The 22,090-nt window shown below is 45.5% G+C and overlaps 1 protein-coding gene and 1 long non-coding RNA gene across 2 annotated transcripts; both read left to right on the top strand.

Moving 5' to 3' along the window:
• The first annotated feature begins 87 nt into the window (after positions 1-87).
• On the top strand, positions 88-1,254 carry LOC117854169 (uncharacterized). The gene is made up of 2 exons (XR_004640188.2): positions 88-587; positions 1,049-1,254. It is a non-coding gene; the product is annotated as an uncharacterized lncRNA (long non-coding RNA).
• Positions 1,255-13,690: 12,436 nt separating this feature from the next.
• LOC117853163 (potassium transporter 25) lies at positions 13,691-19,126 on the top strand. Its single transcript, XM_034735535.2, has 9 exons — positions 13,691-14,380; positions 14,503-14,971; positions 15,071-15,124; positions 15,269-15,529; positions 15,627-15,679; positions 16,926-17,049; positions 17,171-17,425; positions 17,560-17,966; positions 18,126-19,126. The coding sequence occupies exons 1-9, from the start codon at positions 14,306-14,308 to the stop codon at positions 18,759-18,761; spliced, it is 2,334 nt and encodes a 777-aa protein (XP_034591426.1). The 5' UTR covers positions 13,691-14,305; the 3' UTR covers positions 18,762-19,126.
• Positions 19,127-22,090: the final 2,964 nt, after the last annotated feature.

The following is a 22,090-nucleotide window of genomic DNA, read 5'->3' as shown; positions in this document are numbered from 1 at the left end:
TTGTTAATGTCCAGGCATGAAGCGCAAGCAATACTTAAGGAGAGACATCGATCTGGATGTGCCGAGACCGACATAGATTGTTTCCAGCTTTCTGTATATACTTGTTCACCTTTCGTAATCTGAAGAGATTATGGAGCAGGATAAAGAAAGGATTGGGACGCAAAAATGTGTCCCATGCTGCCATTGTGACATTCCCGGGTTAGGTGTTGACTGAAGTGGTTTGCACCAAACACATTCGCCTGTATATAAGTAGAGCAATGCAAGTCTCTAACAGCAGTTGAGTACACAGCAACTCGATCTTCTCTCTCTCTCCCTACCTTATCTCTCTGTGTGTTAATAATATGGATGGAAAGTGCCTTAAGAGCTTGGCCATAGTGGCAGTCATGATCTTTCTAGTTGCAGCACCACCGATCCAAGTCGAGGCCGCCAAGCAAGCTTGCTGCCCTAACGTGGCTGCAAGAGCTTGCTATGCGCCCTGCTCACCGTTTGTGATCAAGGAGACGTGTGCCATCTTTTGTGATTGCCTCATTAGAGACAAGGGCCAATGCCCGCCTGATCATAGTTGGTGACCCTTCTTCCCGGATTTGGTAAACGGAATTTATCGACATTGACTCTTGTTGTTTAACTCACTTGAACTTGGTTTATGTTTCTTTTTTGCTTTTGATTTTAACTCGACTTCAGTAGTTATTGTCTTCTATTGTTTTTTGTTAGGAATGATGTGGACTGAGAAAGAATTTATTATAGACATATGTATCACAAAAAAATCAGGGTTGGTGAATCCTAAATTAAGCAATAGATATAAAAATCTAAGGGAGACTAAAATTGTGTAAACCTTGGCAAATTAAGGCAGGAACATTGTTGGTAGAACATTTAATATAGTGGTGTTAAATTTTCAGCAGCTGAGATAAGAAGATCTGTAAGTGACTGAAAAGTATATTTTCTGTTGATTACTCTGCAACCTGCGAAATGACCACCTGTAGAAAAACATGTTACTGTTGCGTCACATTTCTTTTCCTGTGGTTTATAACATAAGCTGTATTTTACTCAGGTGCTGGTAGCGAGACTGCATACCGTGTAACAATGGTCTTGAAGCTTCACTGTTACCTGCGTTGTCCATTGGAGCACCCCGGGTTGTCAAGTGTATCGTCCTTTGTGTTCCTTTTTGTTTCCAATGTAACGATCTTGTGGGGTCAATATGCCACTTTACAGTTCAGTTTTATCATTGTCGTCAATGGATTAAAGATTATGGGTTCATTATTGTCTTTCCTTTCACTTTTGCAGTGTTTCATATTGTGCTGATTTCACTACGACAAGAAAATGCCGGTATTTAGAAGGAAAACAATCTAAGTATATACTAGTACAGAAACATCTGTACGTGATTCACTTGACACATTAATACGGATGTGATGAGTCACACGGCTTTGTCTAAAGGCTCAATAATAAATTAGATGACCCATCATTTAATCTTGATGTAAATCCACCGGTTTGAAACTGGCTAGATACGTACACTGCCAAAGGTGATACTGTCTCCAAAACCACCTGAGCCTAACGATTGGTTGTCATCCAAATTAAAGTCACAATTAACAACACGACCCAGCTGTTGGTTGTTTATTTTTATCATCCAATGCTGAAAAAGGATCACTACATGCAGACACAGAGAGACGATCGAAGGCCAACTTCTTGTGGCCTTTTCAGATCCAAGTTGTGAAATTGTCGCAGAACGATCAAATATTAAATTGAACAGAATCATACCCTTAATCAATTAGTAAACGGCACTTGTTGTCCCGTGCCATTAGCGTGGCAACTAAACAAGCGCCTAGTCTTTGTGAGCCACATTATCAACAGCACAAAAGACCAAGTAGCACTGGTAGAGAAGAGACTTTCCATCTAATGTTTTTTTTCCCGATTGTTTTTGGATCTTGAGTCCCGGGTTAAAAATGAACCATCGACGGGGGAGCTTTAGTCCCGGTTGGAAGCGGGCGGAGGCGGGTGGCGGAGGAGCGGAGGTGGGCAGAGGCGGGCGGAGACGAACAGAGATAGGTGGAGGCGGGCGAGGGCGGGCGGAGCGGCGCGGCAGCACCGTCGGCCCACTTTTTTTATTTTTTTAACCTTTTCAGTCCCGATTGTAATACCAATCGGAACTAAAGGTGGTCTAAAGAGGGGGACCTTTTGTCCTGAATGATTAGTCCCGGTTGGTCCTTCGGGAGCTATGTGGCTTACCAACCGGGACTAAATATGAGTTTTACACCAGTATAGGCTAACGGGAGTGTTGCCCTGAACAGGAAAACTAATGTCAAGGTTGTTATGATTTTCTTACTATAACATCATTATGGTGTTGTGATACAAGTCATCATGTTAACAGTCGTATAAAACTTGGTTATGACAATGGCCAAATAAAGAGAAAATTCCTTATTCGATACTGGGTGCACGATTTCTGACAGATAGTTTTCGTGTCCATGATGCATTTCACAATATATTGCTTCATTTTTCTTTCTTCTTGTATATGCGGCAAGACCTAAGTAGAGCCTTTTTTTAGAAAAATAAGAGAGCACCTAATTAGCCTCCCAACAACATAGGAAATTGAAACACATGCATGACAGCCAAAGGCCACGACCTTTCAATTCACCTCTCTGCTGCTTGACGGTAACAAAGGACGAACGGGCAATGTAGAAAGTGTGTGATCGCGTCGAACACAACACTGACCACAGTGCCAGGTGGTTAGGCCAGTGTTAATGCACAGTTTGCTAAGACTTCGAACTTGGTAACTGGACCTAGTGAGTGTCAGGCCATTCTCAGTGTAGGTTTTATTCTCATTAAAAGTGCCATGTCAGCATTTTTGATGATGTGGCAAGATGTTAATAAAGAGAGATGTGAAATTAGTTTCATGGAGATGAAACCCTATATACACAGTTTCCAAGATAGTTTGTATCTTGTATGTAATCTTGGAAACAACAAATAATGAAATTGTGCATTGTGTGAAGCTATTATTTCACCTATGAATTAAATGGCAACTTGCCTACGTGCCATCTTTGAAAATATAACTATGAAATGGCCATTGAGAATGGCCTCAGGCTAATCCTGGTAGGAGTTTCATATAGATTTCATGCACATATGGTAACACATGAGCATATGTGATGACATGGTACTGTAATTATAAAGAGAGAGAGGAAATGAGTTTCATCAGGATGGAATTGGGTATGCACTGTTTCCAAGACTATAAAACTTGACGAAACTAGCATTGGAGGCTAGAGAATTTCATTTCATCCGACCATATCCAATCATATACCTTGCAATTAAATGGTATACGCAGTCTATGAAATCGTGAAATGAAATATTGCATTGGGGGGATCGGTTTCGTTCGTTAACACAAACCTATTTTTGTGACATGTCACTTTTGGAAACCGTGAGATAAAACTTCCCACTAGGGGGGTGTTTGGGAGGCATGTGCTAAATTTTAGCACATGTCACATCGAATGTTTGGACACTAATTAGGAGTATTAAACATAGTCTAATTACAAAACTAATTGCACAACCCCTAGGCTAAATCGCGAGACGAATCTATTAAGCCTAATTAGTCCATGATTTGACAATGTGGTGCTACAGTAACCATTCGCTAATGATGGATTAATTAGGCTTAATAGATTCGTCTCGCGATTTAGCCTAGGGGTTGTGCAATTAGTTTTGTAATTAGACTATGTTTAATACTCCTAATTAGTGTCCAAACATCCGATGTGACAGGTGCTAAAATTTAGCACCTCTATCCAAACACCCCCTAGGAATAGTCTCATGGGGATAAAACTACTCTCACATCTGATGAAACTGTCCTTTCTCTCTTCTTAGAATGGGCTTGTCAAGTCAGCAAAATTGCTGATGTGATATATAATTTAATGCTCGTTAAACTACTACTGTAATAAGATTGACCTTAGTCGGACAAATACAGGGCCGAAGACAACCGCGGTACCGTGCGTCTCCACTCTCCACGATCGCCGGCCTAAGCAGTCAGGAATCGGGCCATGGCGCCACGCGCCGACGCGGGGGTCACGGTTTTCTTCTGCGTGTGTTCGCTCCTCCACAGCTACCTGATTTTTGACCATGCCGGCGGCCGCCTGACGCGGCTTCTTGAGGGACGTGTGATTGATGGGCTGGCCCAGTGTGGAATCGGGCCGGTGTGCTGTGGTGCGGTCCACGGCTTACTTCTTCGTGGAACATTTTGAGCGCCGGCGAAGAAAGAAGGGCCGGGAAGAACGGACGTGGCCCAATGGCAGCCCGGAACGTGAAGGAAGCCCATCCGCCTTGCGGATGTAGATCCACGTGGTTCCGCGGCCGGGCGTAGTACGAACCTGCACGAACGGCCACATCGTGACGAGCACGTGCCGGCATGCGCATCGTGTGTTTTCATGAGTATTTTTAGCTCTCTTTTTATATACTCCTAATCTCCTACTATACTGTGCAGGCAAAGCATATATTATCGTGTGTCCAGCTCGGTCTCTGCTCGTAACTAGTGCAAAAGGAAAAACCGCAAGAACGACCACACTCTGCCCCATGTGGGAAAACAAACGGGAGGACGGTGTCGACGACGAAATGAAGACCAATTTCACCCTCGATTTTGCGGATTTGTCAAAAAACGCAAGGAAGAGGATTTTCAAAAAATCTCAAAATTCAAGCTAAATTCGTGAGGAATTTAAGAGGGAATCACAGCATAGATGCTCACAAGGATCCTAGCAACAATTTTTCCAAACAAACCTCACAGGATTGGAGCTCAAACATGAAGACGAAAAATCTCAGAAAATACCTCTGAAAATACTGAAAAAGAAAAATGGGAGAAACAAAAGATTTAGGAATTTGACACACAAATTCGACTAAATCACGCGGACAACATCTTTACAAGATGAGGATAAGTCTCCTCCCTTCATCCACCCACTAAGATGAAGAAATCAAGAGAAAAGAACAACCACCCTCTCATTTCCCTCTCTCTAGCCTCTAAGCAAATGAATTAGGATTTTCTCAAGAGGTGCTGAACCAACCAGCCATCCACCCATATATATATATATATATACATATATATATATACATACATATATATATATATATATTTCATGGCAGATGACGAAACTACCCTACAGTTACAACTAAAATAACCGCCCATGCAGGAGCATTTTGGTCCAGTTTTTTTAGACGTATCGGACGGACACGCCACCTTTATGACTTTGCTTCACCTCGACGCAAGCTTCGCGATGATGCCATGTGCTCTCCTTCTCGAAGCTCCGGCTGCACCGGGCTCGCCCCCGATTTTGAGATCCAAACCTGGAAATCTGCTTGAGTGGTGGTTTTGAGGCCCAAACCACCCAAACCGTCCATCTCCGCTTGGCCACCACACAACCTCCTCGATGTCGACGCGTGTCCGGCCTCTACCGAGCCTCCTGCTCGACTCGACCGACGTCGTCTTCATCCCATCATGTTCTTTTACCCTTCCGTGCACCATGTGGACCGCCCATAACTCCACCCGGACTCCATCGGTTAAAGTCTACTCGCGCTCATCCTTCACCGCTCTTGGTCCATCGGCATGAACCTTTCACTTGACCTTCATTGCACGCCGTCGACCGCCATGTCGCATCCTACACCTGCACATCACAAACCAAGAGCAACATCAAACTACACAATATTGTCAATCACTCATCATCCAAGAGTGACCATTGGTGCTCACGAAATAAACCCATCTCTCAAAGCGCACGCAAAGTTCTGGTCGGCTACACACGTAGTACGAGCCTACTTTTGCCGGTACGTACGTGACAGCAGCCAGAGGCTTCTGTTTGAACTTTGAACATGTGGTGCTGGTACGTGGTCACCGATGTGTACGTCTGTGTCCGAATCACCGGCGCCTCATCACGTCATGATCACCAAAAGTGTTGTCCTACTTGGACTCGTTCTCTGCGCGCGGCGGCATCCATGCCATGCACCGCGTGTTGCATGCACGATAGACGGATAGAGTACGTAACAAAGCTCCGGCCAGCATCATCGTTAGGTACTTAGGTTTATCTCGGTTACGTGCTAGTTCCGGCCCGGATCCACGATCCTACATGTGTTTGCACTTTGCAGTTTTCGTGGCGCTGAGTGTGCCACCGATCGTGCTCTTTTCTTGCTTGGATGGACCGCTATCCATATCGTTCAGCCAAGCGTACGACCACCATTTTTTTTTTACCACAAGTGAGGTTTTAATTTGATTCATGCACCACAGCACCAGCGTTTTACGTCGCAATGTTAGTTTTGCGCGCGAGCGCTCCCAGCGCTTCCAGCGATCAACGCGCGCGGGACACGATCATCCAAACATTTTTTTCCTTTCATTTCACTTTCTCTTTTTTTCCCTGTACTTAACATATCCACTTTATTTCCGTATACTACAATCAAATATATGTGTTTAACTAGAAAAAATTATGTATACAAAATTATGTTCAATAAGTTGTGTGTACAAGTTTTCGAAGACATTGAATAGAGAAATTATAACATATATAAGTTATTTTTTAAAGTTATATTAGTACAATTACGTGGGACAAGTTGTATGATAATTTTGTCCGGTAAAAAGTTATGTGCAAAAGTTGTGCTTCGAAAAAAATTATGCAAGAAAGTTACCATGATAACTTTGTCTACTAAAATTGTGTCAAAAATTATATAAAAAAAAGTTATGATCAGAATTTTTTTTCCTTAAAATATTATACGCAAAAGTTACGTGCATAGGTCCATACTTCAAAAAATGAGAAGCCGCGGGACTGAAATCTTTTAAAAAAGGAAAGTCGCTGGTTGGTCGGAATCGATCGCTGATTTCCATCCGGCGAGCGCGCGCTGATTAGATGCACCCATTTTACGTCGTCGCGCGCACGTTGCTAGGCCTATGCATGGGAACCAGGTGATGAGATGAAATGATAAATTCAATAATTGGATGAGCTCCGCCTGCTGCTTAATCCTGCTGGATCCAGACCAGGCCCGTGTTTACTTCCCTCCAAACTCCCAACTTTGACACTATGCAAAAAGAAGATTCCCCATCACATCAAACTTGCGGTATATGCATGGAGTACTAAATGTAAACGAAATCAAAAACTAATTGCACAATTTTGTTGTACTTTGCGAGACGAATCTTTTGAGTCTAATTAGTCAATATTTGAACAATAATTCACAAATACAAACGAAACGCTACAGTGTCGTATTTATGGCAAATTGCCAATTTTGCAACTCCCAACAAACAAGGGCCAGGTCTGAGATTTTTTTGACGAAATACCGGGTCTGAGCTTGATATTCACGATCGCTATATGGGCCGAGGAGGATAAAGATTCAACTGGATCGCTGTCGCGCGAGCAGTACAGCCGGCCGGCAGCGCGTCACGTCAGTCAAGTACGATGAATCGTGCAAATATCAGGACACGGTCGGATCGAACCAAGCAAAAAGGATGCTGCCGGAGTGCCGGTCCCGATTTGTTTCAGGCTCGCGGAAAAAGGTAGTAACCAAAGAAAAAGGATTCTTTTGCAGGGAAAAAAAAGGTAAGAAAAGGGAGATTTTTCGCCATTGCAGACACGTACGAATCGGATGATTTGCCGTTGAGTTCGTTCGCTCTTTGCCTTTACGTTCCTGGCCCCACAGTTTCTGTATTTGGTCTCTACCTTATTTGGATCCAGGGACTAAAGTACATTGATGCATATGAACAAAGATGATAATACTCCTAATCGATGCACGAAACTTATTTTTGCTTAGTTTATTGTGTGTAACCATCTGTTGTGAAGATGAAAACATCCTAGGACGCTATGCCCGGCGTCAAGGTATGGTGGCCGGTCGCGTCAAGGCAGCCATGGGCTTCCAGCAGAGCCCGACGCTGTTGCAGCTGCCTAGATCCGCGGTGGTGGGAGCAGGCTAGCTGGAGACGCTGCGGCGGAGCCCAGCCACGCCCATGCCTTCCTCCTCCTCGTCCGCGCGCAAGGTGCAGGCACCGCCGCCATTGCAACTGCTTGGATTCGCGGCGGCGGGAGCGGGCCAGCCGGAGATGTCGCGGCGGAGCCCGGCCACGCCCAGGCCTTCCTCCTTCTCATCCGCGCGCAAGGCGCCGGTGTTGCAGCTGCCTGGATTCGCGGCGGCGGGAGCAGGCTAGTTGGGGCAGAGGTCCTCTGGCTTGCCGGCGTCGTCAGGATCGGGGTCCAAGGTGGGGCCGTTCGCGTGCTACTTCCCATGCTCATCGGCGCAGGTGCAGCCGGTGCGCACGGCGTCCGAGCCCAATGAGCTCGTCCGCCTCGTCGAGGAGCTGCAGGAGTGGGAGTCGCGGCTGCGGACCGAACTCGTCCCATGGCTGCCTTGACGCGGCGTGGGGAGGAGAGGGGGCGGTGGCGGCGGGAGGAGGGGAAGGGTGGGTTAGGGACGGGAGGGTGTGGTGGCGGCAATAAATGAGGAGCAGGAGTGTCCTCCAAGCCTTTTAGTCCACTCCAAGCCTTTTAGTCCACTTTAGTTCACCCCCAATGAACTAGAGGATTAAAGGGTTTAGTCCATATTTTAGTTCACATGTTTGGCACTTTAGGAACTACTAGCATAAATGTCCGTGTGTTGCTACGGTTTCTTACCTGCTCCCAAGTTATCATCCGCTAACTCCTAGTTCACTTGCTTCACTTCCTAATCTGGGTTAGGATGTTTCATAATATTTGTATAATAATAATAATGAGCGGACAACTCCTTTGAATTCTACATGGCCTATTTGAACAGTGGAATCTTAATTTTTATACATATGTAATGTGTTCTACATCTGGTTCAAACATGCATTAAAACTTCTGCTAAGATTCAGTACTAATGTAACTCCTGTCTTAGCTTTTATAAATATGCAAGTTATTATGAACATAAGAGATTGTCCACGAAACTTTCAACCTACAAAAAGAAAAAATTGCAAGACTAAAATAAATGCTCAGTCCTTAATTATAATATGCTCAACAATTCATCCCTGAGTGTATACACCCTGACATCATGGCCTACTTGCTCGTCATCCACGCATCGGTTCCCAGTTGTGAATTGCCCTCCTGTTGATGCAGCAGTGGGTAGTGGAGCTTCTTACTGAGGCCGAAGCGGCAACCCTTCTAGCAGGTGGCGGTGAGTGTTGCTGACAAAGACGACATTAGTTAGCACTGCCTCTGGTTGAGGACTATTGCTGGGCATGCAAGCCAATCCACACTGGTGGGTGGTGGCATACATCACTATGGCCATGCGAGATCTACTATACGTCATGGGGGCTCCTCCACCACTATGCTATGCCTGTGATGCCTCCCCCGCTAGGATTAGATTCAGGTTCCAGCAAAGGGTGACGGCGATGCGACGCGCCGCCACTGCAGGGAGTCCCACCGCCACTGCGGGGAAAGCTGCCAGTCTGCCCTCGTCGGAAGCCGTGGCACCCTCATCCCCCACATGCGGTAGCGTAACGCCAGGACCACCCCTCGGGCCCGGCACCGGCCATGCCTGCGCCGGCTGTGCTGTTCCGCCAGGCGCTCGACTGCTACTTCGTCCCCGCCCTCGCGCTCAGCGGCCATTACGAAAAAGTTGAGGGACTTTTTTTGCAAATCATCAACGAACCACGACTGTTTAACTCCTAGGACTGTGGGTGGATTACAAAAAAGTTGAGGGACTTTTTTGCAAAATAACCACGACGGTTGGAAGAAACAACCGCACTTTAATGTTATTAGGTACATATAAAAGGGGTAAAATGGTCAAAATGGATGGATTAAAGTTTAACCAGGCACAAGTTTTGCTGAGTTTAATATTCACTGTTGGGACGCTTGCATCTTGATCCAGAACAATCAGACCTAGCCTTAAGATTTTTCGAAGGGGGTAATTATATTAATAAGTTGACAATACGTCCCCAAATTAGAAACAGGAAACCTGAAGATTACGGAAAACGATATACCATCTTCCGGAGTCTTATTCGTTGGTGGCCTTTGTCAGCGTACGTGGTGCTCTGCATAATTAGAGCTATTGACGCCAGAGTGCAAATCCTTGTGCTCAAACCGTCAACCAACGCCAAAAAGGTCATAGTTAGTACCGGGCTCTTTACATGTGACCTCAGACTACCCGCCTCCTATATACACATGTAATTCAATCATCCGAAGAGCATATCTTGCCTTTTCTTTTATTTTTTTAATAAAAAAGACGGTTCCTAACATAGTATGGCACACAAACTCTCCCCTCATGCGTTCAATTGCAGCCTGCAGGCAAGTATCTTTGCGCCTTAAGATACGGAGAAGAGAGCTCAGAATTCCGGCAGCCGTTAGAAACCTGCGTGCACATACAGGGATTCTTGGACCGATCGATACGGTAGACGTTGACCTGCGGCCAGCCAGCGCCAGCCCAGCCGACGACGTGACGGAAGCCGAGAATTCTTCTTCTTCCCTCACACGGGGCCCGCCAGAGACAGCGACGTTTACATTCCTCGCCAGAATAAACTAACAACGGGAAAGATTTCAGTAGTAAATTAGTTGAGCTCGACACCCATTTCGATCAGAAATATTTTGTATCCGGCCTCTTGATGAGAGAATTGTTGCATCAGGATGACACATTGCACCCCTGTCGTACATGTGTAGGAGTGGGTACTTGTAATTTTCACGAGTGGTTGCTGAAGTTATTAACTAGTACTATTTGTTGATACGATGGCTGAAAGTGCGTTTGACTCTTTTTTGGTAAATTAAATATCGTAAGACGTTAGGCCGGAATTAATGAAAGAGGGGAAACCGAATGAAATTTTTGCCTGCTATAGATGGAAAATGGGTGCTCGCGTGTACGTTAGGCCGCCACGGATATGAGCTGATTCTAAATTCTATACCACTGCGGGCTAATCATGACGTGGATAGGTCATGTTAGAATTAGGCTTCAACCATGCATGATAAGTCATGGCAAAAGGATTACTTGTTACGTACAGCATCCGGTCCAATCTCAAGCTTGATCATATATGTATTTTTAAATATGAAAATAGTATTATCAGGAGCTCACTCGCAAAAGATATATGAGGTGTCATGCCAAGAATATTTTTCTTTAATTTAGCTCCAAGATCTATGGCCGTTGGAATGTTGGATGCAAATTTAACGGTGGAGGCCTTTTGTTCGGTCCTTTTTACACTTGGGTCCCCCAAAAAATAGGTAGGAAGAGCTTTACCGCTAGAAGGTGGGAAAAAAAACAACCATACAATTCGACCTGACTTAAGCACAACCACCTAAAACAAGAAGACCACTACTACTATAAGTACCAAATAATCCTTGAGAAAGAAACAAAAACAACACGACTATAAAAGGGTCCTGCATTGCACGCAGAATCATTACATATTTTCGTACACATAGAGAATAGGATGCATGGGAGTATTATGCAGGGGCGAACTCAGAAAGATACCTTAAGAGGAAAGTGTAGCTAAGTTTTTTAATATTAATTTACATGGTGAAAATCCGTATAATCATTGGGTATGAGTAGTGGGGGCGCAAGCCCCCCTTATCCCCTTCATTTTAGTGTAAACTGCTTTCTAAACTTTATGAGGCATTTTGGGTGAAATCATTTTCTTTTGACCATTTGACAGGGTTTTAAAAAAATTGGTGGTGGATAAGACATTAGCTAAACTTTTGGTAAATTAAATACCGTACGACGCAACCTGGGATTAATGAAAGAGGAAAAACCAAATGAAATTTTTGCTTGCTGTAAATTGGAAAATGGGTGCTCGTGTGTACGTTAGGCCACGGATCTCCACGGATAAGAGCTGATAAATTCTATACCGCTGGGGGCTAATCATGACGTGGATAGGTAAGAGAATCGATCGTGTTAGAAATAGGCTTCAACCATGCATTAGTCATGGCAGAAAGATCTTGTTACGGCATCCGATCCAATCTCAAGCTGGGCCATATATGTATTTTTAAATATGAAAATAGTATTATCAGGAGCTCACTGGCAAAGGATATAGGAGGTGTCATGCCAAGCATATTTTTCTTTAATTTAGCACCAAGTATTAAGGTGATATGCTAATAGTAGGTCTCGCAATGTAGTTGAAGATCCATGGCCGTTGGATACAAATTCAACGGTGGAGGCCCTTTCTTCGGTCCTCTTTACACCTAGTTTTTTTAAAAGGCTGAAAGAGCTTTACCGCTAGAAAGGTGAAAAAAACAACAACCATACTTAAGCACAACCACCAAAAAGAGGAAGACCACTAATACTACTATGAGTGCCAAATAACCCTTGAGAAAGAAAGAAAAACAACTACACAATAGAAGTAGCGTTGCACGCATGTGTACCTAGAGAATAGGATGTGTAGAAGTATTAGACGAGCGACCTCAACGAACTCAGAAAGATGTCATAAGGGGAAGTGGAAGCTAAGTTTTTTAATATTAATTTACATGATCAAAACCCGTATAATCAACTTTAGTTAGGGATAAGTTTAGCCGGTTAAAATTTAGTTAGTGGGATCTAAATAGAAGCAAATTTGGATGGAAAACCCTGGTATCCTACCAAACAGACCGTGCATTTCGCAATCGAGAGAGCCTCTCCACAGTCCTAGCAAAAACGGGCCGTTTACTTTGGCACCGCCTCCCACGTCATGGCGTCCCCGGCGGCAGCGACAGTAGGCGACAGGAAATCCCGTGAAAATGAACCGGACGCACCTTATCGGCCAGCCACGCCTCCCAATCCGCAATATTTTGAGCCGCATCGGATGCCACTCGCAGCAGACATCCGGACACGTACCTAAGACCTAACAAAATCCCAGAGCCGATGCCGCTGACGCGGCCACACCTTCCCCACGGGAGCCGTCTCGTATCTCTCTATCTCCGTCCGTCTCGTCTCGCTGCCCTCGAGGCGTATTTCTCTGACGCTCCCGTCGCTGTCTCGCCCTCCGCGCGACGGTCTTCCACGAACGCCGGTGCACGTCTCCCGCGCGCGCGCGCCTCTGCCCTCTTGACGCGTTCTCACCTGTCACCAGCCGTGTGTGTAACGCAAGCAAGCCTTGGAGATCGACGCCTGTTCTGTTCTCTGGCGAGTGACGTCGATCCCGGCCGGCAAAATCTCTTCCGGTTTTCAATCCGCCGTGGACTTTTGATGTAGCAGTGAAAAGGGACGGACTGATCGACTGACTTCAGGGGCTCCAGGGTGTTCAACTTTTAACACTCGTCACATTGGATGTTTGGATGCTAATTAGAATATTAAACATAGGCTAATTACAAAATTAATTGCACAGATGGAGGGTAATTCGCGAGACGAATCTATTAAGCTTAATTAGTCCATGATTTGACAATGTGGTGCTACAGTAACCATTTGCTAATGATGGATTAATTAGCCTTAATAGATTTGTCTCGCGAAGTAACCATTTGCTAATGATGGATTAATTAGCTTTAATAGATTTGTCTCGCGAATTAGCACAAGGTTCTGCAATTAGTTTTATAATTAACTTATGTTTACTTCTCCTAATTAGCATCCGAATATCTGACGCGATATTATTAAAGTTTTATTAAAGTTTAGCACCTCATGTGAAATAGGTATGTATCGCATGTAAGCACCGAGAAGTTGCCCGGGCAGTTACCGGGCATTTTACCGTGGTGACTTTTTTACAGACAGATGACGATGGTTTCCCATTCTCTTTCCTTTCCGGAATGCCTGATCACGTTCCGACCAGAAAGGAAGTGTTTGGGAAAGGCCGCTTATCTTTTTGGCGGTGATAGTCGCAGCCGGAGATCCATCGATCCCACCACCCAAACGAGCAACCGCAGATCAACTTGGCTCTCTCTGTGATACGGCGGCCATACCTGAATACCTGCTGCTGCTGATACCTGACCCACTCTGTCTCTCCGCATCCGCAAGCTTTGATGTCTCCACCTGCTGACCTCTGCAGCTATAAGTAGCGGCGCAGGCCTCCCTCCAATTGTAAAAAAGATTGAAAAGGGGACCGGGGCAGGAGCAGGATTGCAGTACAAGCCAGTTTTTGCCTTTCCAATTCCTGGTCTTTTCTTCGTCGTCCTTCTTCTTCTTGTCCTGGTCTGCTTCTGGGATTTGGATTTGGATTTCCTACTGCAAATTCCTGCTTGCTTCGTGCCGTTGCTTCAGCTACAATTGAAGAGAGCGAGGGCGAGAGATCTGCTGGTAGTTGTGGTTCAGTTGTTCCAGGAAGCCGCTGATTGTCCCTGCTTGTCCTCTTCACAAGTCAAGTCCAAAGCCGGGAGAAATCTTCGCCGGGATACTCGCCTCTCACCGCTCTCGATTCCGCGAGCGGCGCGGCGAGCCTCCGCGCGTGCATGGGCGTGGGAAAGGCGGCACCTTGCTCGCGCGCAGTATGGTGACGCGCGCGCTAGAGGGCGGGCCCATGGATGCGGAGAGCGGCCGCGGCGCCGCGGGTGCGCGCAAGAAGGTGAGTCAGCGAGCCCGGCCGCCTTTTTCTCTTCCCCACTCCGATCCCGTCCCAAAGATTCGATTTCCCTTTTGTTTTGTGGTGGTGGTTTGATGGAGTTCTCTTGGTGGTGGGAATTGCAGTCATGGCGGTCGGAGCTGGTGCTGGCCTACCAGAGCCTCGGGGTCGTGTACGGCGAGGTCGTCACGTCGCCGCTCTACGTGTACAGGAGCGCCTTCGCCGGCGGCGATATCGAGCACTCGGAGGGCAACGAGGAGATCTACGGCGTCCTCTCGCTCGTCTTCTGGACGCTCACCCTCATCACCCTCCTCAAGTACGTGCTCGTCGTGCTGCGCGCCGACGACGACGGCGAGGGCGGGACCTTCGCGCTCTACTCCCTCATATGCCGCCAGGTCGGCGCGGGGCTCCTCCCTGGCGGCGACGGCGACGATGACCTCAAGGAGCAGCGCAACGGCGCGGCGCCGCCGCCCGCGTCGAGCGTTCGCAAGGCGCTGCAGCAGCGCAGGGGGCTGCAGTGGCTGCTCCTGCTGTTCGCCCTGCTCGGGACGTCCATGGTCATCGGCGACGGCGTGCTCACCCCTGCTGTCTCTGGTCGGCGGTCGCACCTCCCCTTCTAGCCTGAATTGTTACTGTTCATCGATCCGTATCAAGAGTCATGAGTCTGACCTGTGCTTCTTGCTCTCTTTTCAGTGTTCTCGGCGGTTTCGGGGATCAAGCTGTCAATGGTCAACGAACAGCACCAATGTAGGTCGATTTGTTGCTCAATACAGTTGCTCGATTGTCCAACTGCTAGTTCTAATTTAGCAGATTCTAGTTTCTGCATGGATTGTGACCATTGTGATGTATGTTTCTGAACAGTGGATCCCATTGTGTCATGTTGATTTGCAGATGTTCTGCTTCCAGTAACATGTGTGATACTGGTAGGCTTGTTCGCATTGCAGCACTTTGGCACGCACAGGGTCGGATTTCTCTTTGCGCCTATTGTCTGCCTGTGGCTTCTCTGCATCAGCATCATAGGCGTCTACAACATCGTCTTTTGGAATCCCCATGTCTATAAAGCCCTTTCACCATACTACTCGTACAGATTTCTGCAGAAGGCGCAAGTTGGAGGATGGATGTCACTGGGTGGGATCCTTTTATGTGTAACTGGTAAGGAAAGAAGATGGTGCATTGAACACCTGTTCGACTATGCCACTTTGCATAAATGATGATGGTAATTTGACCCTTGCAAAACTGTTGAAATTAGGTTCTGAAGCTATGTATGCAGACCTTGGACATTTCTCACAGTCGTCAATCAAGGTATGCAATGTGTCTTATAACATCAATCATACTACAAGATTATCTGTACATTTGAATTACCAGCTTTCAATTTCTATCCTTTATTACATTTTTGAACCAAATATAGAGGCATGCATTGTAGGCACAAAGTTCCTGACTTTTGCTGTCCGCATTTCATAATAAATGGAAAATAGTCATTAAGTCCATGGAACTTGTGTTGGACAAAGTTGATGAATTCAGAGCTGGAACAAAAGAATATGTATACTGGATAATGTACTGTGTCCAGGACTCCGGGGGATATTTAGGTAGTCTTTGACTGGAAACTTACAAAGAAATAATATTGGAGTTCACTGGAATTACTTACATGACTTGTTCTCAAAGGAGGCAGAGCGTCTAGCATCTGATCTGTCTCAAGCTCTCAGCAGAACAGCTTGTATGGCTTATATTATTAGTCAATTCGTTGTATTCCCAAGCTACAAATCCTGGAAACTGCCTTATGAACTAGGCTGCCTTAAACAGGTTTTAAATCAAAGCATGGCTTGTAGGTTCTAATCCAAAACTTCTATATGTAAGACAACCAAGGGAGAGTGTGCTGGATGCAACCTGACAGGATATGCTACAGTTTCTTGCCATATCTGATAAGGAACAGTGCACTTCTCAATTAAGAGATTAGATGGAATCACACTGATGCTAACTGCTGGTTTGGGTAATTTGGTGGTGCAGATAGTTCTTCAACATATATTCTGCCTGAATATTCTACAATGCTAATTAGTAATACAGCTACTTAGGTGTTGCTTTTTGAGGAACCAGTGGGAAAAAACTCTTTTGTATGAAATCATACTTCACTGGAAGAGTCCGTGAAAACAAAATTCAACAAATTTTATTACTAATTTGTACCAAAAGTTTTATTCAACACCTCTTGAAACATAAGAAAAAAAACCTTGCTTGAACAATGTTCAACCTAATTTTTCTTTGTCAATTATTTTATGATGTTCACCTATTACCTTCATGTAGGTGTCAGAATATTTGAGTGTCTGTTCTCTGACATTTATGGTTTATATATGAACACACATGTCATCTTTACACTGAGATTCGCTACAACTTGTATGATCTTCCAGTTTAGAATTATTCAGTATATCACATCATAATTGTTTGTTATATTCATCGTTATAATTCAGGGCTTGTGACGTGCCACCTTCCATTTCTAACTATCACCCGCCAAGTTTTATTTAGTCTAAATTCTGTAATACTCTCTTTCTTTCAACAGTTAGCTTTCACAGCGGTGGTTTATCCATCACTCGTACTAGCCTATATGGGACAAGCTGCTTACATTTCACAGCATCACAGTTTTGAGAAGAACCATCATATTGGATTTTATGTATCAGTTCCTGGTACTCTCTCTGTGTCTTTTTACACTCATGGAAAACACATTCTCAGTTATCCCTATCTTGGCTAAATAATTTTTTTCCCTGTCTTTGCTGTTTCCTGATGCAATAATTAATCTCCTTCTAGAAAAAATCAGATGGCCTGTTCTGGTGATTGCAATACTTGCAGCTGTAGTTGGGAGCCAAGCAGTTATTACTGGCACATTCTCGGTTATCAAACAATGTTGTTCCTTTAATTGCTTTCCAAGGGTGAAGATTGTGCATACATCCTCCACAGTACACGGCCAAATATACATTCCAGAGATCAATTGGATTTTAATGGTACTGTGCTTGGCTGTTACTATTGGCTTCAGAGATACAAAGCACATGGCAAATGCACAAGGTAAGAGTATGAAATTTCACTAACAGACATTTAAATTCCTCAGGAATAGCGAAATCATGAGACTTTCAGTTATTTATGTAACTTCAAATGTATTGAATATTAACTCCATGAGTTCAATCTTTTTTCGGTTTCAGGGTTGGCAGTTATAACAGTTATGATCGTCACTACTTGCTTGATGTCACTCGTCATTGTCCTTTGCTGGAATAAGAATGTTGTACTTGCTCTTGCCTTCCTTCTTTTCTTTGGTGCAATCGAAGCCATCTACTTCTCAGCGTCCCTCGTGAAGTTCCACGAAGGAGCTTGGGTACCTATAATTCTTTCCTTCATTTTCTTGATGATCATGTGCGTATGGCATTATGGCACTGCAAAGAAGTACGAGTTTGATGTGGATAACAAGGTGTCAATAAGTTGGCTCTTGAATCTAGGCCCTTCATTGGGTATTGTTCGTGTCAGAGGCATTGGCCTCATACATACAGAGCTTACGTCTGGGATTCCTGCTATTTTCTCCCACTTTGTCACCAACCTTCCTGCATTTCATCAGGTATCTTCTCATACTTTTTTGTGTTGTTTTGAGTAGCATTTTTCTAGTATCCAAGTTATAGCATTTTTTTTTGTACGACTGAATAATTTCGTACTGAACCAATGCATGCATCTCTCTATTTAATTACTGTAATAATCAATCATGTTTCTCTTTTGTTAGGTTCTGGTCTTCCTATGCATTAAATCAGTGTCTGTACCACATGTCCAACCCGAGGAGCGATTTTTGGTTGGCCGCATTGGCCTGAAACAATACAGGCTATACAGGGTAGTCGTTCGATACGGGTACCGGGATGTGCAACAGGACAGCCTAGAGTTTGAGAAGGCCCTAGTGAGCAGCATTGCAGAGTTCATCCGCTCTGGGGATTCCGACCAAAATGGTTATCTGGATGGTTCAGACAGTCCCTACGAGAGGTTGTCTGTCATCAGCAAAGGCCTACCATTTCAGGAGGAGGACGGTGAGCCTGACGGATCACCCGAATCATCCACTCGTAAGGAAACAAACCTGAAACTAGTATTATCCAAGTCGAGAAGGGTGAGGTTTGTGCTCCCAGAAAATGTGCAGATCAACAGCGAGGTGCATAGCGAACTGCAGGAGCTGACTGAGGCAAGGGAGACAGGCATGTCCTTCATTATGGGGCGCTCGTATATGAAGGCAAAGAGTGGGTCTAGCCTGATCAAGCGGATTGCCATAAACTTCATCTACGAGTTCCTGACGAGGAATAGCCGAGGCCCTGCCTACGCGGCTAACGTGCCTCATGTTTCCACCCTTGAGGTAGGGATGGTTTGCCAAGTCTGATGATAGTGACTATCAGCATGCCAAGTTGTATAGAGCTAGGTTGCTAGAAATAGTTCATCTTCATATACCTGTATATATGCATCCTAACAAAAGTGATAGATGGTTGGTGAAGCAGGGTATTATTGTGGCCTGCAGGTGCAGATCTTGGATACGTGAAGTGTGCATAGTTTTTTCTTCATATTCTTGTAGAGTTCTTCCTTGCTCTGGTTTTTTCAACTGCCGTTGTCGTTGTTGGTGTTAGCTATGGTGACAGAGAACAATGCAGGAAGGAGAGAATTTTGTGTACCTGAATTGGTGACCAATTAATTGTACATCTGTACTGTATCAGAATCAGAATCTGAATAAATTGAAGCTGAATTTGTGAATCTGAATCCAATTTCTGAGAGGAGACTGACAGTTGCCACTGGTCACCATCACAATGATATAAGCATACTCTGGCTATCTCAATATTCTTGAGATTGGTTTTGCTATAGCATAACAAGAGAAAAAAAAAGTGAGACAAAACAAATCCCATGGTTAAAGTGGTACACTCAATTTGCTTGCCAAAGTGCTTCTATGCTCTTTTAAGAAAGCAAGCACATATAATATTACTGATAGAGATAAGTAAGTTTTGTGCCTACTAACCTTTCATCTTTTCCTTTACTTTTATGTAGCATAAATTTGTTTTTTTAGGAGAAATGTAGCATAAATTTGTTGCTAGCCTGTATCATATCCGCCCACTGGTAGATCTTGAAGACGCATTATCTTGTACTGTGCTTCCTCTAATTGCAAATACTATTAAACATTGAATTTATAATCCAGTCTAACCAAAACCATTTTTCTACGAGCAACACTTCCTTAATGTTTTCTTACTCTCACTCTGTGACGGCCTTCGACTAGCTCTTTTGCCTGTTCATTCCAATCCCTGCTTTGGGCCCGGGTGAATGAAGATCACTGGCCACACGCACATCCGGAAGCATTTCATCATGCCGGAGGCCCACCAATGCAACAGCGCGCGTGCCCCGAGAAGCGGCACACGTCAACCAATCACATCTTAAAGATGATGGTTGGCGGGGCTGATGGCTGATGTGAGTGTGATCTGATCCTCTACACTGTAATCCCCTTATCGTTTTTTTTTACTTCAGGTTGCATATCTAGGAAACCAAAGAAAAGGGGTCCAGCTCCCTATCCTAAATTACTATTCATTTTAGCTTTTCTAGATACATAGTTTTTATTACGTATCTAGATGTACATACATCTAGATCCATATTAAAAGTTTTGTATCTAAAAGATTCAAAATGAATAGTAATTTGGGACGATGGAGTACACCCGATTCATGAGTGAGAATGAGATCATCCTAATTCTGTTTTTTCTCCTTCCAAATTGGCTAGAAACTCTTGCGTTCATTGAAGAAGAAAATTGTCACTCGATTTGGTTTTACTGCTCTAGGACTTGAAATTTGGTATATCATCCCTGGCACTAAGCTGCTGGGGATTTCGTGGTTTCAAGTTCACTTCGTGCAATTATTCTTGTTGTCGCGTGCTCCCCTAGATCAAGTCAAACTATAAGCTTTTGGAAAGCAAAATCAAAGACCAACTTTCAGCCTCTGAAGGATCTCTGGTTGGCCAAAATCGCAAGACAAGGATAAGAAGGGTATATATCCAAACACTTTGAGAAAAGGAGGAGCCTCATTGGCCGGTCAAGCTCTGAACGAATTAAGAATGAGCTAGCCAAACAGTAGAAGCATGGGTACGTCCCTATGATCTTTTGACTTGCAGATTTCATAATCTAGTGATGATCAGTTGGCATGCTGGTGAAGGCATGAGAAAAGGAGTTGTCAAGGAGAGCAATAAATAAGCTTCTTTGTCCATGGATCCCAGGAAGAAGAACCTGGATGCATGTCACATGAATGCTATAAGTAAAGGGTTGAGCAAGAGATTAAATAAAGGAGGTGACTAGCCGGAGGGGCTCTCCGGATAGCCATCCGCCGATAGCCCCCGCAGCACCGCCGCCCAAGCCCAACCTTATCCACAGGAAAAAAAATGGACGTGTCTCTCGCCTCCATCGCCCGATCCTCCCCTGCCGCTGCCACCCTCCACCTCACTGGTGTCGCCTCCCAACCTCCGCTGCTCCTCTTCCCTCCCCTCCCCGTACTTCTTCTCCATCCAGATATGCGGAGACGGACCACGGCGTCGTCTTCCTCCTCTCCGGTGAGTGTCCCCGCCGTCATCTTCCTCCTCTCCGGTGCCCCTCCCTTCTAGCCACCGCCGGCCTCCACCACCGCCCATGGCCGGCGACAACCTCGCCGCCGTGCCGTCCGCCCGCCTCCCGCCGCGGCCCCCTTCCCCGTCCTTCCTAACCACTACGGTGGCTTGACCCCACCGCCACCCCGACCCACCGGTTGTCCACCATTGCCCGGTCCGCGGCGCCATCGCCGCTTGGCCTCACCACCCACACCCCGCCACCTCCGCCGGGCCGGCCGCCTCCCACGGCCATCCCTTTAAGGCGCCGGCCATGGAAGCTCCCCCCACCCCACAACCCAAACCCGAACACCCTTAACCCTAATCTGGCAGTCTTCTTCTCCAATTCCGACCTCACGTGGTGATGGAATGGAGAGAGGAGATGAAGAGAGCTTCCAGATGTATGTTAGATACTAATTCCTCCCGTGCTCTCAACGAAGTATTAAGTAACAAGAGGGCTCTAGCTTTTGCGATAAATAAATGGTTCATGCATGCATGGACACGCGTCGTCGGCATGAATCTTGAGACACTACGCAGCATGTTTGCTGATGTATTATCTAAGAAACATTTCCCGTGCAGCTACAAATGAGAGGACAACATTTATATGCAACATAAAATTTTGACAAATTTTCTCTTAAGAATCTATCGATAGATAAATAGCAAATCTCAAGAAACATTTTCCATGTAGCTGCAGCATTACCTATACAGAACTACTGGACTACACATTTGAACTTTTTAAACAAGAGTCTACCTACCGGAGTGACTGATTACAAGAAGAAGCGAACAATTCAGAAATGTTTCATGCGTTGGAGCAGCGAGCCCAGATCTATGTCATGCACGCACTGGCTCCACGTTCTGGGTTTACAGTCCCTGCACCTGCGAAACTTGAGAGCCTTCTTCGTCACCAAGTTGAGCTGCGCAAGCCCCCCAAACTTCTTCGTCGAGAAGAGCACGGTGCCGCTCCTCTCCCCAATCCCCTCGAGCGTGATCGTCCCGTGCACCACGTCCCAGCCGGCAGCCGGGAGCTGCCTGGCGATCGCCTCCCTGCCGACCACCGCCCGCCGGCTCCACCGCGAGCCCTCGACGGAGAGCGTCCACACCGTGATCGCG

This window comes from Setaria viridis, chromosome 4 (assembly GCF_005286985.2).
Source record: "Setaria viridis chromosome 4, Setaria_viridis_v4.0, whole genome shotgun sequence".
NCBI classification, from domain to species: Eukaryota; Viridiplantae; Streptophyta; class Magnoliopsida; order Poales; family Poaceae; genus Setaria; species Setaria viridis.
The sequence above is the reverse complement of the archived record's forward strand: the minus strand, read 5'-3'. Positions and strand labels throughout refer to the sequence as shown.

Coding starts and splice junctions, on each gene's coding strand:
- LOC117853163 (XM_034735535.2), top strand. CDS start 14,306: ATGGTGACGCGCGCGCTAGAGGGCGGGCCCATGGATGCGGAGAGCGGC. Junction 14,381..14,502: donor CCGCGGGTGCGCGCAAGAAG/GTGAGTCAGCGA, acceptor TGGGAATTGCAG/TCATGGCGGTCGGAGCTGGT. Junction 15,680..16,925: donor TCTCACAGTCGTCAATCAAG/GTATGCAATGTG, acceptor TTCTTTCAACAG/TTAGCTTTCACAGCGGTGGT.